Source organism: Ceratotherium simum, chromosome 10, assembly GCF_057802395.1.
Source record: "Ceratotherium simum simum isolate JZ-2026a chromosome 10, ASM5780239v1, whole genome shotgun sequence".
NCBI classification, from domain to species: Eukaryota; Metazoa; Chordata; class Mammalia; order Perissodactyla; family Rhinocerotidae; genus Ceratotherium; species Ceratotherium simum.
Window position 1 is genome coordinate 55,179,482 of NC_141909.1, and position 15,875 is coordinate 55,195,356.

General features: G+C 43.5%; 1 protein-coding gene across 5 annotated transcripts in view; it reads right to left on the reverse strand.

Annotated features, from left to right (window-relative positions):
- ENOX1 (ecto-NOX disulfide-thiol exchanger 1) overlaps positions 1–15,875 on the reverse strand; it is a 548,889-nt gene that overhangs the window by 74,030 nt on the left and 458,984 nt on the right. For all 5 annotated transcript variants that reach the window (XM_014789964.2, XM_087436027.1, XM_087436028.1 and 2 more), the window contains one exon: positions 5,194–5,378. In XM_014789964.2, the coding sequence (XP_014645450.2) occupies positions 5,194–5,378 (185 nt within the window). The remainder of the gene's footprint in view (positions 1–5,193; positions 5,379–15,875) is intronic.

Here is a 15,875-nt window from a genome sequence, read left to right on the forward strand (position 1 = left end):
CACCATCATCACCACTCTTGGTACCACTCCTGCTGCTATAATTATCCGGACTTTGACATATGAATTCTGACATCTGACTTCATGACCTATGAATTGGGGAGAGGAATTGAGCACAAACTTTTCACTATCTCTAAAGAAAGTACTTACTAAGCAATTGAATAGTTTAAAGAAGATTTCAGAAGATATGCTTAACTTTATACTTAAGTGGGCGGACGCACTCACTGATGTTCTAATTTCAACACGCTTTCATTTCTTTCTCTCTCTCTCTTTCTTTCTTTCTCTTTTTTGTGAGGAAGATCGGCCCTGAGCTAACATCTGCCAGTCCTCCTCTTTTTGCAGAGGAAGACTGGCCCTGGGCTAACATCCATGCCCATCTTCCTCCACTTTATACGGGACGCCGCCACAGCATGGCTCGACAAGCAGTGCATCGGTGCACGCCCGGGATCCGAAGCGGCGAACCCCGGGCCGCCGCAGTGGAGCGCGCACACTTAACCGCTTGCGCCACTGGGCCGGCCCCATTTATTTCTTAATATATATCCCAGAGACCAATTCTTGACCAACAGTTGGCAAAACCAGTGGGTTTACTTTATATCTTAGGAAGGTAATAGTATTTTATTTCTTCTCTTCTATAAAATTAGTCTGAATGAGTGAAGTTTTGTGATACATATACAGAAAATCACAGATATGTTCGTTTTTGAGCACAAAGGAAAAAACACTTGTTACTTAATTTCTAAAATGGTGCTGACCATAATAATCCTCTTTTTCCAAATTTTTTTCTGATCTTCCCTTGCTGACAGTTATCAAGACAGCTGACTAGCTCTGGTCTTTACTGATGTCAAGCCAAGAGTGTCAGAGAGCCACTGCTCTACATGGGCCAATGGTTTACTGGCCTCAGACAGCTGGTCTTCAGACGACATTTGCTAACATTATTAAAAAGCATCGGCTTAAAGTATTTATGAGGGAGCCTTCTGACATAATCATCATTAGTCACATACAGTTTTATGATCAGCAGCTTACAATGGTATCCTATTGTTATCTGAATATTTATCACTCCTGTCAATATGATTTATACATGGCTTCAAAAAGAATTCTGATTTTTAAGTTAGTTATTTAAAAATATGACATATTGACCTTTCCTCATGAATGAAAATATAAATATTGTTTAAATTTAGGTGTGGTTAAAACCATAATGAGAGACCACTATACACTTACTACAGTGGCTAAAAAGGAGAAACAAAACAAACTGACCATACCAAGTGCTCACTGACAAGGACACAGAGCAACTGGAATGCTCATATTGTCCCATAGGAACGCACAACGGTATAGACACTTTGGGAAACAGTTTGGCAGTTTCTCAAAAAGTTAAACACACTGACTATATGACCCAGCAATCCTACTCCTAGGTATTTACCCAAGTAAAATAAAAAATTATATCCAAACAAAAAGCCTGTAAGGGAATTTTTATAGCAGATTTATTCATATTTGCCCCAAAGAGGAAATCACCCAATGTCCATTAACTGGTGACTAGATAAACAAATTATGGCTCTTCCTTACAATGGAATACTAGTCAGCATAAAAAGGAATGAACTACTGATATATACAGCAACATGGATGAATCTTAAATTCATTATACTAAGTGAAAGAAGCCAGATTCAAAAGGTTGCATTCTGTACGATTCTACTTATATGACATTCTGGAAAATGCAAAACTATAAGGATAGAAAACAAATCAGTGGTTGCCAGGAGTGGGGTTGACTAAAAAAGGGCATGAGGGAATTTTTGGGGGGTGATGGAATTATTTTATATATTGACTGTGATAGTGTTGGTTACATGAATGTATGAATTTGTCAAAATTCATAGAACTGTATCCCTAAAAAGAGTATTTTTATCGTATGTACATTTTACCTCAATAAACCTAAGAAAACAATTCAGTGTGGTAATCTAAAGATAAATAAGAGTTTAACATATGTATATTCTTTCTTTGTATACCTAAAGATATAAATGACAGCCAACAACCTCACTATCTGTGTGGCAGAGACAGGTTAACTTCATGGCCAGCTTAAGATCAGGTACAGGTTACCGTGTTACCATGGATACAAGCTATTATTTCCTTTTGTGTGAAAACTCTAAAATTAAATGGTGACTCCCACATAATGTAGGGATAGGTTGAGAAATAACCAGACAAAGTCACCCAAGGGTTTTCCATTTTTAGGAACCCTGCCCATGATGTTTTCCTCATGAACACATGGGAAACTGTGTGATGTTAGTGAACATATCCTTCAGGGATTAAAAGAAGAAAGGTTAGAAACTTTTGGCTAAACTTGAAGGCAATTCTAAAAATTGTACGCTAGTTCTAAGGCTGTTAAGACTCTTCATTTTCTTATGTTTGTTACAGAATAATTTCCCATAGATGGATTGCGAAAACAAAGACATGCGGGAGGCTAACCCCTCCTCTATCTGTTGACTTTCCTGTGAAATCACGATTTTCTAATTTAGAAAGTGGATAGTGGGACAGATTGAGAGTACGTTTTAAAGTCAGGACGATTCTTTGCAGTGGGGCTCAAATTAGCAAGTTGTGGTAATTTATTCCAAGTGATGTTAAGGTAGAAATATGACTCTTAAGAAGCACATATTTTTAAAAACTATATTAGAGATGTGTTGCCAGACAGATTGCCATGGATCCACCTAACAACCTGTGAAGATGACAATCATAACCACTGCCATTGAGTTAGTGCTTCCCGTGTGCTAAGGAGGTGCTACACAGACCTCTAGGGCATCAGCTCTCACCACTCCCCGCCTTGCACTTTATGATCCAAGAATCCCAAACTACCTGGAGCACCCCACAGCCACCATGCTAGTTCTTACCTCTGTGCCTTCGTCCATTCATTCCTCCATTTAACAAACATATCTTGACTATCTACTATGTGTTTGTTATTGATTGAATTGTGTCCCCCTCAAATTTATAAGGCAAAGTCCTAACTCCCTGTGTCTCAGAATGTGACCTTATTTGGAAATAGAGTCATTGCAGATGTCATTAGTTAAGATGCGTTCATACTGGAGTAGCGTGGGCCCCTTAATCCCATACAAACTGTGTCCTTAAGAAAGGTGGAAATTTGGACACAGACACACACACACAGAGAACACCATGTGAAGATGAAGGCAGAAAGCAGGGTGATGTGTCTACAAGCCAAGGAAGGACAGAGATTGCCAGCAAACCACCAGAAGCTAGGGGAGAGACATGGAACAGAGTCTTCCTCACAGCCCTCAGAGGGACCAACCCTGTCGACACTCTGATCTCGCACTTCTAGCCTCCACAACTGAGACAATAAATTTCTGTTGTTTAAAACAAACCAAAACAAAATCCCAAAAAACAAAACAAAAAAACCTATCCTAAAGGACATTTCCTCCTGACAAAGGGATTCTGCAAATGTATGAGAAGCTGCGACAACGACATACTTCCTTTGAGGGGCTGTGGCTCAGTGGTGATTTATAACACTGCTCCTGGATGGGCAGGCACGTGGCTCCCCAGTGCCTTGCCCTGACACCCCCATCATACTTCTCACCGACTGACGAGCTCACCCCTGCCTCCTCTGACTTCTTTCAGATTTGCATCTTCAACCACCCTAAAGGTTGTATCAACTTTTAAAGCAACTGGGGTAACCTTTTCTGGAGGAAAAGAGGTCCCGTTGCATGACATGTGACACAATAGCTTGTGGGCTAGGTCTGGCGTCCTGGTCTTTGGGGAGATGGACAGACTCTGCTCCTGGCAAGGGCGCCGACACACACCCAATGTTGGGGCATATGGATGACCCTGGGAACCTCGCACAGCAGCTGTTACACCGAGTTCCAAGTGCAGGGACCTGAGCAACGACTGTAATGACATTTTCCTGGCTGGCTCTGACCTCTAAATCTCACTGATTTGTCTGACACACACTGTGAACATCAACCATTTAGAACTCAAAGCAAAGACTCAAAAATTGCTTTAAAATGGCAGGAGATGCTAAAGACACAATTTCTGTGACTTGTCATTAACTTGTTTGTATCCCAATCCGCACATGTTTTTTAGATCCCTTCCTCTCAGTTATTTTTCCCTGCTTGGCGAATGTTTCTGCAGCAGTTACCTCTGATCATTAAGACACTTTTGTAGGCAATTCATGCTCCTGATCTTAGAGAGCAGTGAAGATGGATGGGGGAGTTTTTAAAAATATCCAACTCGCTATATATTTTAATTTCCCATCATCCTACTTATATTTCCCTTGTTTAAATAACAACAGTCTTTTTTTTCCCAGAAAAGTGGTTAGATTTATATATTCAGAAGTGTAATAAAAAGATACCCACGTGGATAATTTATGCTATATTATTCTAAGATAATGCAAAGGCCCAAACACCTGAAGTGTATCATGTATTCATGGATGTTTGCAGGTAGAAATCCAGCTATGAATCTTTGATTCTATTCCTCCACTGCCAGTGCTCAGGTTTTCCCCTCCTCTCAACTCCTCATTTCCCACAGGCCATCTTCCTTCTTCTTCCAAAATCCACAGCTCTGTCTTTTTCTAACAATTGCTGGAAATACGTACCTTTGAGTGTACCAGGTTCGAGTCTGACACTCTTTAACAATAGCACAGATACTGGCCTGTTACTGAAGTTATCTATCCCCCTAAATTCCAGTGCCTCAACCATTCTATCAATAAACATTTCCTAAATACGTAGGGTGTTCACAGAACCTGACTAGATCCTTAGTACAATCCAGAAGAATTGAAAACAATATAGTTTACAGTTTCATTGGTCTTGAAAACAAACAAACTCGTCATGCCTTTGTAAAATCAGTGGGTATGCTTTTAATTTAAAAGTTCTAAGATTACAAAACCCTTGCGTCATGATCGGCAAGGATCTTCTGACCACTTGCCATGAGGCTACATTTCATAAACAAAACCGTTCAATCTCCTGTATTCTCTTCCCCTATTTCCTACCTCGAGGGTGTATTTTTTCAACGTATTTCTTTAGCTTGGCTTTCCTCCAGATTCCACCCTTGCACAAACAGTCATTAGCACTTTCCTCTCCTAGCAACTTAGCTGTCAGTTGTCATTTCTTCTCCTTCACCTTTCCTGGCACGTGGCTGCCATTTCACTTCCACTTAATGCACACAGCCCTCTCTCGCTCAGAAAAAAAGAACAACAACCCTGGGCCCGGGTACCTGCTGCATGCCTTGCATGGTCTGCTGCAGGAACTGGAGCTGCTGGTCCTTGGTGAGGTTTTCTTCTGTTCGAAAAAGCTGTTCTTTTTCTTGTTTCAGCAGCTCCACCTCATTCCTGTAGGCGTCCAGCTGCCAACGCAGACTGTCATTCTCCTCTTTAAGAGCGTAGGCCTGGGCAGCCAGGGCTGGAAGACAGACAGACAAGTTCAAGTGAGTTCCCCTCTTGCTTAGACTGAGGGGCCCTCAGTGAGAAAGAGTTTCTCACCCAAATTCTTAAGGTTCATACCAGCTCAGAGATAACAACTGAAATGCCTCACCCTGGGGCTCTTTCCTTTGCAGTTGGTGAGCATCACTTCTTTGAGAATTTTAATCTATTCTATTTGTCCTGTCTTCTGTATGAATGTTTCTTGTGGGCACAGGATTAATTCCTTCCAAATTCTTGTCTCTTGACCTCTTCCCTAATCCTAGGCACCCTCTCAGAAATCAGTATGTGTTGCTAGGTGATGACGGCATTCCGAGTTCCAGGCAACAATCATATCTCCCCCATTATTGTCCTCTCCCTTTCTGCAGGATTGCTTAGCTCCTTGGAGTGCCGCTTTCTTTCAAATAATCAGCGGTTCCACAGGTTGAGGCATGCGGCAGCGGCCCAGGGGAGAGAGGAATTTATATGCACACCATTCCTCCCTGCCCTGCTGCTGGGACAAATTGCACAAATTGTTTTCTCCAACTCCTTTCAGAATGGTAACCTAGTTCCATCTGTTTCACCAACAGATTAAAACTCTTTTTTCCTACAAGGCTGACTGGTTACTCTAATACTCCTTCCTGAAACTTAAAATTCTCCACGTGTAGATTCAGACCTCACTCACATCTCCATCTTACTGAGAAACCGAGACGGTTAACTCAGGGTCTTACATATCACAGGGCTTCAGAAATCACTGAAACTAATAAAAGAGAAGAGAGAATGGTACAAAACAAAATCAAGGGTGGGGAATCCCTTGCTCTAGTTTCCAGCTTATTGTTTAGTGGTCTCTCCAATAATAGTAATAGTTTGCTGAGCACCCACCATACAATAGACTCTGGACCAAGAGCTCCCCATGAACTAACTCACTTCATCCTCCATCTAGCCTATGATGCGGGTGCTGCTCTTATCCCCAGCTTTATAGATGAGAAAAATGAGGCACAGAGAAGTGAAAGAACTTGTCTGATCCCATAAAGAGAACAGCATCGGCGGTCTTCAAGCTCAGGCCTCTTTGCTCTCAGTCACTGGGCTATTCTGCCAGTCCAGGTGTGTTTAGTTCTTACCAGGCTGTTCGAAACCAGTCTCGAATTCTCCCCCTCTACTCTCCCAGCAGTTTCCCATACTTTCTTCCTCCTCCCACAGAAAATTCATTCTCTACTTTTGTAAGCAAGAGAAAAGTGAAAGAAAATTTTAAGAGCTTGTTATCAGAAACTTCTTCAAAGAAGTAACTTCTGGTTTGTAACTGTGCCGTAGAGCCTACTGCACAGCGGGTTCTCAGTCCATGCTTATTTCCATATCCTCCTCCCCATCCCAATCAGAGAGCCAGATCCAGGCCAGCCTCCTGGATGCTCTGCCTGCACATTACAGTACAGTGATGATAGATCTTTACTGAGGTGCTCTGAGACCCCAGTGAATTCTCTCCTCAAATATCAAACATCAGATTATGTTAATAATAGTTTTACAGTTGAGCGTTCTATGGTATTCTACTTTGCAAAATGATAATCTATCTACAGTACACGCTGCAATACTAATCAAACAGAGCATGCAATCAACCAGAAAACTTCCTACCTCAAACCATCACAAATCAATTAGTCAACAAGCATTTACTGCATACGTACTCTGTGCCCAGGCCTGTCTGGGCATCTTGGATCACAAAAGGAGGAGATGGAATATGTCTCTTCTCTCAAGGAACTTAAAATATAACAGAAACTGACACATTTGAGAGGACATTAACACTTCTTCTCAAAGGAAGAGAGGACAGCCTGAGGCCTGGCATATAGTAGGCACTCAATAAATGTTGGTTGAATGAATAAATAAATGAGCAACTGAGTGTCAACGTCTATGACAAGGGAATACATCCTATAGGAGTTCAGAGAAGAGAAAGAAAAATGCATACTGGAATAATAGAAGACAGCTTTAAAATATGAAAGCCCAAGAACTGGGGAAAGACATGGGGGAGCAAGAGCATAAGCAAAGCACAGGGATGGGAACTGAAGATAGAATATTTGGGGCAGGAAGGAGAGAAGCTTGACCCAAAGGCAAGAGTCCCTCTGGAAGCAGTGATAGGCAGGTGAGCCGTCTCAAGTGATGAGAGAGATGGAGGCTCAGAAGTCAAGCTAGAGAGCTGGGCGCAATGGGGAGGCCAATTGAGAACCATTGAAGGTGCTTGGGCAGCGGAAGGACGTGATGAAATTGGTCATTTAGGAAGATTAGTTTGGCAATGGTGCGTGGAATGAACTGGAGGCTGAAGAGAATGGATAAAGGAAATTTTATTTGGTGTATATGTGTGTGCAAAACCAAGGAACAGCCAACTTTACAGTTTTCAGGGATTTACTCATAAAATCAGAAATGAGCCCGGGTTTCCCGAGGAGCATGAGCTGGTGCTTTCTAACACTGTGCAGCCCAATTTCAGATCTGGTCCACACCCTCAGACACCAACTCCCGATACCTCAGTTTACCAATCCATAGGAAATGGTTATGAGGCATCATTTGAGAGAGGGATGTTGTAATAGGGCAAAATTACAGAAAATGCAAATGACGACAAAAGTGTTGGCACTACATAAGCGTATTACTACATTTAGTAGCATTCAAAGACACTTAACTCATTTCCTTTGGAAGCTCTATTTGGCCCTTTTTCAATTCAGAGTGGCATTTTTATTATCATAACTGATAGCAGGTGTTTGTGAAGAAATCGATTAGTATGCAGGGATGGAAATTACATTTTCCAAATGAATTGCATAGTCTGCAAGATATGCTGAAATCTGTGTAGCAAAATGCAAGCAGCTATAAAGCATGTGCCAGCAACATTATTTAAATAAATTATCTGAACATAAATACATATAGAAAAGTGCACCATCCATTATTTTAGGGGTTCTCTTATAAGCCTGTGGAATGGCACTGCTGACAGTTTTTATTCCTGGCTAAGCCAAGTGACCACTGTTCCTGCCAAGTAGGATACAATGTTGTTTGCATGTCTGGAATAGGATGTGATATCATTATATATATATGTAAAAAAAACCCAGCAGCTGTCACACATCCACCCTCACCCCGAAAAAAAAATCAATACCATAGCCAATCCCATCAAAGTTTTTATAATTGGGGCACATAACTGATTTACATTCCTGATTAAATGATTTCAAGCTTGATATTTGCAAAAAAAAATTTGGTTACTCATGTGGCGGCAAAGTGGTTATCTTCTAAAGAGTGAGAAATTGTACATTGACTCCACTTAAGTTGGGGCCACCTGTTTGTAAACATTATTCAGTGTTACGCTGCAGCCTTGAATCTACCCCTCAGACAAGGCTTCCGGGAGGAAGCGAGATTATGTTTCTTGGACTCTAAAAGAAACAAAATCCTAATAATTTCTAACTTAATATCATTTCTCAGTGTATTAAAAATTCAGAAGCTTGAAATTTCCATTCTTTCATTTCTTTTTTTCCTTTTTAGTTCTTTCTGGGACACTGTATTAAATTAAACAGTTTTGAAAATGTGTAATCAAGTTTCCATGATAAAATTTACCCTTGAGAGACTGCATAACAAATCCACTACTCAAATAAGCGTAAGGATTAAAGATAAACTATAGTACGCATCTTTTTGTAAGAATCCCTGAGGAGTGCACTGTGTTCCAATAAATGGAATATTTAGCTAAGAGCCACATGTGGATTACGAATTTTCAATTAAAAAAAAAAGAATACAATAAGACACTTTAACTGTAAACTATTCTGAACATAATTAAACCTTCCTTCGGTGATTTTAAAGGCACTGCTGAATCTAGTGGTGCCTCTGGATTATCATTAATTCACTTACCAGTCAACTGTTTATTGAGAAGCCCTGTGCAAGGAGCTGTGGCCTATAGAAGGGTAAGGCCAGGGCAGTCATCGATTTATACTTGCTCAGGACTTAGACAAATTCGGTTACTGGGATTTTCTGAATGAATCAAAAATGAAATAACACCATTGGAAAAAGTCTGCTTAACAAGATTAAATCACATTTCAAAAATTAGCACTAGCCCACTAAAATTACCAAAGTGATGCTAGTGTATGAAAATTGATCCAAAGATTAAATTGCACCTCCGAAGAAGAGGTTTAAAGGTATTACAGCACTTCACTGTACCCTTTAGTAGATTCTATACAAACCATTATTCTTTATATTAATTATGGTCGAAGTGACCTCTGCCCCTCTCTCCTCTATTACTTACTCTGTTTCCATGGGAACAGATAATGGAATGCTTAACTTCTTTAAGTAAATAATCTGGTGAAAGCCTTGAAATCTCTCTCTTACCAGCCTGAGCCAGCCTCAGAAAAATAATTAGCACTATATGAAAAATCTAAGTTATTTTGGGTTATGTCCCAGTAAGCTGACAGTATGTTAATATCTTTTTCGTGCTCAGGCAAGATGTAACTAAATAATAAAACACTTTAACATATTGTTTTTAACAATATCTGGATTTCTCAAGAACTGTTCTCTGTGTCTTTAGAAAACTCTGTGTTGAACATCCTCGCACCTCAGCTGGGAGGACACTGTTGAACTGGGCATTTCTTTCCTACATGCAAAAAAAGTCTTTTGCAAGGATTTCATCGGCTGCTGCCCAGAGAGGTGGTTGTGCCGATAGGTCCAGGACACAGGATGACTGGATGGGCCCGAGGCCTGGAGGATATTCCATGATATCTGTTGGCCTTCCAGCCCCAATGGCCTGCTGACTTAGGGACTCTCCAGCTGCATCTGCCTCCCGCACTCGGACTCTTCCTGCAGGGCGCCTGGGTGTCCAGGTGCTCTCCTGTGGCAGACACAGCATGCTGGGTGCCCAGCCTCATGCTTTTCTTTGCGTAGTGCAGCGTTGCTCCTGAGAGGTGACGGCCCCAGGGGTTGCCATATGATGATGGAGTGTTCTCACCGATGGATGTGAGGGGGAGTGATGGGTGCCTTCTGCAGTCTCTCATTCTCTTCCTGCTGCTGGAATGGGAACGGGGTCTCTGAATCACCCCATGGAGGAAAGGTGCCCATAGACCAAGAAGATCTGCTTTGGATTCTTCTGTGCCCAAGAAATAAACTCTTGTTGTTGTTGTTGTTGTTAAGCCGCAGAAAATTTGGGACTTATTTATAAAATAGCTGGTGTAACTCTAACCCTGTATTTCCCCAATATCGGCCGGCATCAGTCTCCCTGGTGGGCATGCTGAAATGCATATTTCTGGGTCCTACCCCCAGAGTTTCCAGTTTGGTCTGTCCAGGATAAGGCCTGAGAATTTGCATTCCTCCAGGTTCCCAGGCGGTGCTGATGATGCTGGGGCCGAGACCGCGGCTCAGACCATGGCTCGTTCTTATCACCTGGTTCCTGAACTGGGGTTACGGTTGGCTTGTTTGGTCAAATACGTCTTAAGGAACCACATATGCTTGGCTTGACATTTTGGCTTGATTCCTTGACCTTCTTTTGTATGAACCCCAGGTCCACGCTCTGCACCTGTGAAGGTGGTCCTGTCCCAAGCCCATCCCAATGCCCTGAGCACCTTGTCAGGGAGTGAGGGGGAGATTTGGGCAAAAGGTACAGTCACGACTCTGTTTTCCTCAAGTAACAGCAGCAGTAATAGTAATAGCAATAGTAATGGTAACAGTGGTGGTAATAGCTAACAGTTTTTATGTGCCAAGCAGTGTGCTAAGCATATTATTTGCACAATCTCCTTTCACCCTCACAAAGACATCACATAGTAAATATGATGACTATTTCTATTTTACAGGGCGTGGGACTGAGTTTGAGCGCCACGGAGGTTGCACGGCTGGTTGGAGGTGCAGGGTTTAGACTCAGCAAGTGCAGCTCCGGAACCGATACTCCTTGACGTATCGCGGTGGCCTCAGGGCGGGTAAGTGCTGCAGCCCGAGAGAGGAGGAAACCAGGGACATGACAGTCGTGGCTGATTTGTTCCTAACAGAGGTAAAACATTCCACTCCTGGCTCTGTTTGCTGAGTGTTCTGTTGGAGAGAGGCTTTTCCGTGAAAGTGGAGAGATGACCCTACTTTAAAATAAACACACATATCTCTTCCACAGGAGAAATTTGGGAAAGATCCACATGTAAGTTAAACTCACCCTTCTTGCAGTGTCAAGGCCTGACTCAAACCACTTAGGGCTCTCTCCTTCTGCCCTGTGTCTGTCTCCTCAGAGACACAGAGAATGCCACTAACCACTGAGCTCCTGAGCCTCAGGTGGTTAACAAGTCTCCATTAAGAGAGCTGTGTCCCAGGACTTACGCTGCGCTAGGGACTCCTGAAGGACCAAAGTTAGAGCGCCCACCCCACCCATCTGAACTCATCTATGCTCTGCTTTTGTAAGTGTTCTGTGCCTTCGGTTAGAGTCAAGGTGGCAGAAACCCACCTTCCCATAGACCCTGTCCCCAAGGTCTGAATGGACTAAGGAAGGCCAGAGACAGGGACCGGCCCCACCCTCAGATAACCAGATGAGAGCACTGGGTCCGTGGGCTGCTGCGGCCATCGGTGTCCAGCACATAGTTGGAAAGCATCGTGCGGTGCCTGCCACATGGCCAGTCTGCTGCTGGAGAGCCTGCTATGGTACCAACAAACTATAATCGATCTGCTTCTCAGGAACACCTCTATCACCACAGAAGCAGCAATCTTCCTCAAATTGCTCATGGAAATTCCTTCCACTACACTTTTGCAGGATTATTATCATTACAACTTAGCATTGACATAACATTTTATATTTGCAGTGTGTATTCCAGTCTGCACATTAGCTATTATTAGGGAGAGCTAAACAGAAGCACAATGCAGTGTCTATTTCCATCTTTGTGTGAGGCCAGTGGAGTAACAGTAATTTGGAGAGTGCAGGTAAGCTAGATCCTGTTATTATAATGCTTAAATGTGAGGCTGGAGGCACAAGCAGCAGCAGGTGACTCAGAAAAAAAAATCCCCTCCACATAGCTCTTCCTAACAAAGTGGTCTGCACCAGAGGCAGCCACTGTGAGGGGCTGCTGGGCTGCTGACACTACTGACAATTCACATCATGCTGTATGGCTTCTCCATTGACATTATCATCCTCTGATACCTCCCCCCACAACCTCCACTGTCCTCAGAGGAAAATAAGCCAAGGAAAGAGGCACGCTCAGTTCTTGCAATAGCAGGGTAAGTCTGCCATTTAAAATGTAGTTGAAGGATGCTATGTCGGGTGAGGGAGGCCTTCCAAGTCCTCAGGGAAGCACATATGCAGAGACTCCTGCAGACCTGAGCTGAGAGCCTACTCCAGGCTAAGCATGGCCCCCACCTGACCTCAGAAGCTCCCCACCCAGCTGCAGGGAGCACTAACTACACGTATGGACCTAGTAGAAGCCGTGTAGACTGCTCCAGGAGGGGCTGTCCCCACAGTGTGTTGTGGAGGAAGGACCAAGGGAGAGGAGGCTTCTGACTAGGAAAGGAGAGCTGAGCGAGGGCTCTTTGGTGAAGAAGGTGCGCTGGGCTGGGCTGGGCCTTGAAGTCAGGCTCAGGCTTTGATAAGCTGAAGGGAAGTGGGAGTGGGGCCGCCATACAGTGGAGACCACTTTCACAAAGGACTCGGCAGTCTCCAGAAGGAGAAGGTGTGAGGCTGACAGGGCAAGGTCAGTGGAAGGGAGAGAAGAGGAGGATGGGTTCTTAGGGGCCCCATGTCCGGGCAGCAGGCAATGAAGAGGGGCATTTTCCCTCTACTCTCCCTTTCCTTTTCATTAGACTTCAGTTTTCTCTTTCACTTTCAATCCCTATTTCGATTTCCAAGACACAGGACTACCTTTTTTCTACCCTCTGAAGTCTTTAAAGATTTTTTTTTAGGGTGGGCAGACCTAGATAGACCAAGATAAATCACATAATGACACTGGTTTGCAGGAATAGTTATCCCTCCCTCACAGACGGCGCCCTCCCTTGGGTACAGGACTCCACAGTTGGGGTTTGCTCTGTGTGGCTTCACCCAACTAGTAGTTGGTCTTGTTCAAAGACAGAAGCTTTAAACAGCGACCCTTCCCCTGAGGGAATTACTCCTCTCATTTCCTCATCTACCTGCAGCGTAAGGGCTGTCACCTCTTTCTCCTCCCAACTTAAAGATTTCTTTTCCCTTTAACAAATGGTCACTTTTGATTTTCTTTAAGAAACCTTCTCCTCAAGAAGTGATGTTTTCCTACTCCTACAAACCCCCCTACACACACACACACACACACACACGTGAACCGGTGGTTTCTACCACATAAAACACGTCTACGCTCTGAAATGTGAAATGAAGGTTAGTCCACACCGAAAGTACGTTCTCAGTCCTAGGCATTGCCCTTTGCGGGGAATAGCGACTTTTGCCACAAAGCTTTTATTTTAAAACACCAAATACTTGGGATAACAAAGCTGAGTTGAATAGAAACCTTTTCCTTCTCTCCGTTTTTGTGCCGTATATAAGTTCTAACTATCCAGTCTACCAAGTGGGAACCAAGACTTTGCTTTTAAGCCTGGTGGGAAGTGGTGGGCAGTGACTAGGCTTGGCTGTCCGTGAGGTCTCTTCCCCACGATCCCAGGGTGGAGACTGATTTCTGCACACTTATTTGTGCCTGGCATTAGGACAAAAAGAATCGCCATCCTCTTTAAATATATAACCAAGGTAGGATGACACTGGTATGAACAACTAATCAGTTTCTCAAGGCCAGTATTCCCCAAAGTGTGTTCCACACACAGCCTCCATCTGCCCTACCTTGGTATCTCTAAAATGAGCATACCTGGACTCCTCCAAGACCGTCTGAATCTGGGTTTCTGGAATGGGGCCTGGGGATATGCATTTCAGCAAGTTTCTAGGGTGATTCTAATGCATGCCAAAGTTTTGGAACCACTTCCCTGGCCTTTAGGGGCCAGATCCCCCATTCCTCATGCTTTCTTTGTAACTTTCTTCCAGTCTTGTATTTCTTTCATTAGTTTTTGACATCTGCTTTCTTTCAGACTTTTCTAACAGCTTCTCTGTTATTGAAAGAACTTTCTCCTCTCCAGCTTTTACCATCCAACATGGCCTTCTAGGATTCTCTGCCGTCTGCCTTGCTGTCTCACATTTCATTAATCCCTCTAGCTGCTCCTCTCTGAATGCTTCTTCCTGCCTCTCCTGTGATGATACTGTGACTGAACGCTTTCATAAATCCTCCAGGCAGTGTCACCAAAACACATTTTTCTGATCTACTAGTTGTTGTCGTGTATCACCTTTCTTTGCAGCCGTATTTCTGGAGACAGTTCCTGCTGCAGCAGGTTTGTGCGTGTACCCAGGAGGGGCCCGGCCGAACCTCTGTGCTCTGTGAGAACCCGTCACCCCTGACCAACGGCCCTCAGACCAGCCTCTCACTGCAGGAGAGGAGGCCCATCCTGTGTGCGCGCTCGCCCCAGACCAGTTGCTAGATCCTCAGAGGCTTTTCTCTTTGGCAAGTGCCCAGGCATCTCTGCTTCCTCTCTCACCACTGATGGATGAGAACAATCCCTGGCTATTCTCCTCGAGTCAGAGAAAAGCAGAGACTCTGTCCTTGGCTCTCATCACATTTTTCTGCATCAGGCCACCTTCATTTTTTCTTTCCTCCCAATTAGACTTTTTTGCATTTAATCAGATACTTCAGAGGCGCCTTGCACACACATGATGAGGGGAATTCTGCACCTGTGTCACGCATGCCATACTTAAATAGACGACCTCCCTTTCATTTCTTCTTTCTTTGGTCCTTTATTACTGCCTAAGTCAGTCACTTTCTTTCCACTACACATTTTTATCTTTTACTCCATTTTTATTTTCTTCTTGTTCTCATATTTTATTACCTTACCACAACCTGTTTTTTTCCCCTTCTTTCCCACCTATTATTGACAGCCATCAATCCTCATGTTACATGCCAGTGGTTTTCAATCCTTTGTGCATCAGAATCCCTGAGGAGTATTTTAATAATACTCCTGGGTATTATTAAATATAATAAATGCCTGGGTATGAACCCCCAGGCACCGGTGTTTGTATAAAGCTTCCCAGGTCTTTCTGACGTGCAGCCAGGGCTGTGAACTACTCACTTATACCTCCTGTGATTGCTCACCAGTATCAATTCTCCACATTGTCATGGTACCTGGTATTTGCAAAATGCCACAGAATCCCTTAATTGCTTATTTCTTACAACCTCGAGGAAACTCTCTTAGGATGAGCCTTATGTCAATGCTGAGAGAGCTGAGGCCTGGGGAAGGGACATCATTTGCCAAACCACACCAGAGACAAAAATAAGATCCTCGAGGGGCCTCTGACCATGTCTGGTTCAGAGTTATTTCTTCACTCTGTTCAGTGACTCTAAACTCTCTCTCCCAGGGACCCCAATTCTCTCTCGGGTAGGCCACTGTCTCAGAGCCTTTCTATTGACTTGACCAAGCAAATGACCCTCTCTTCAAAAGGGCATCAAGGGGAGCTCAGCATTCCTCAGTCAGGCCCAGA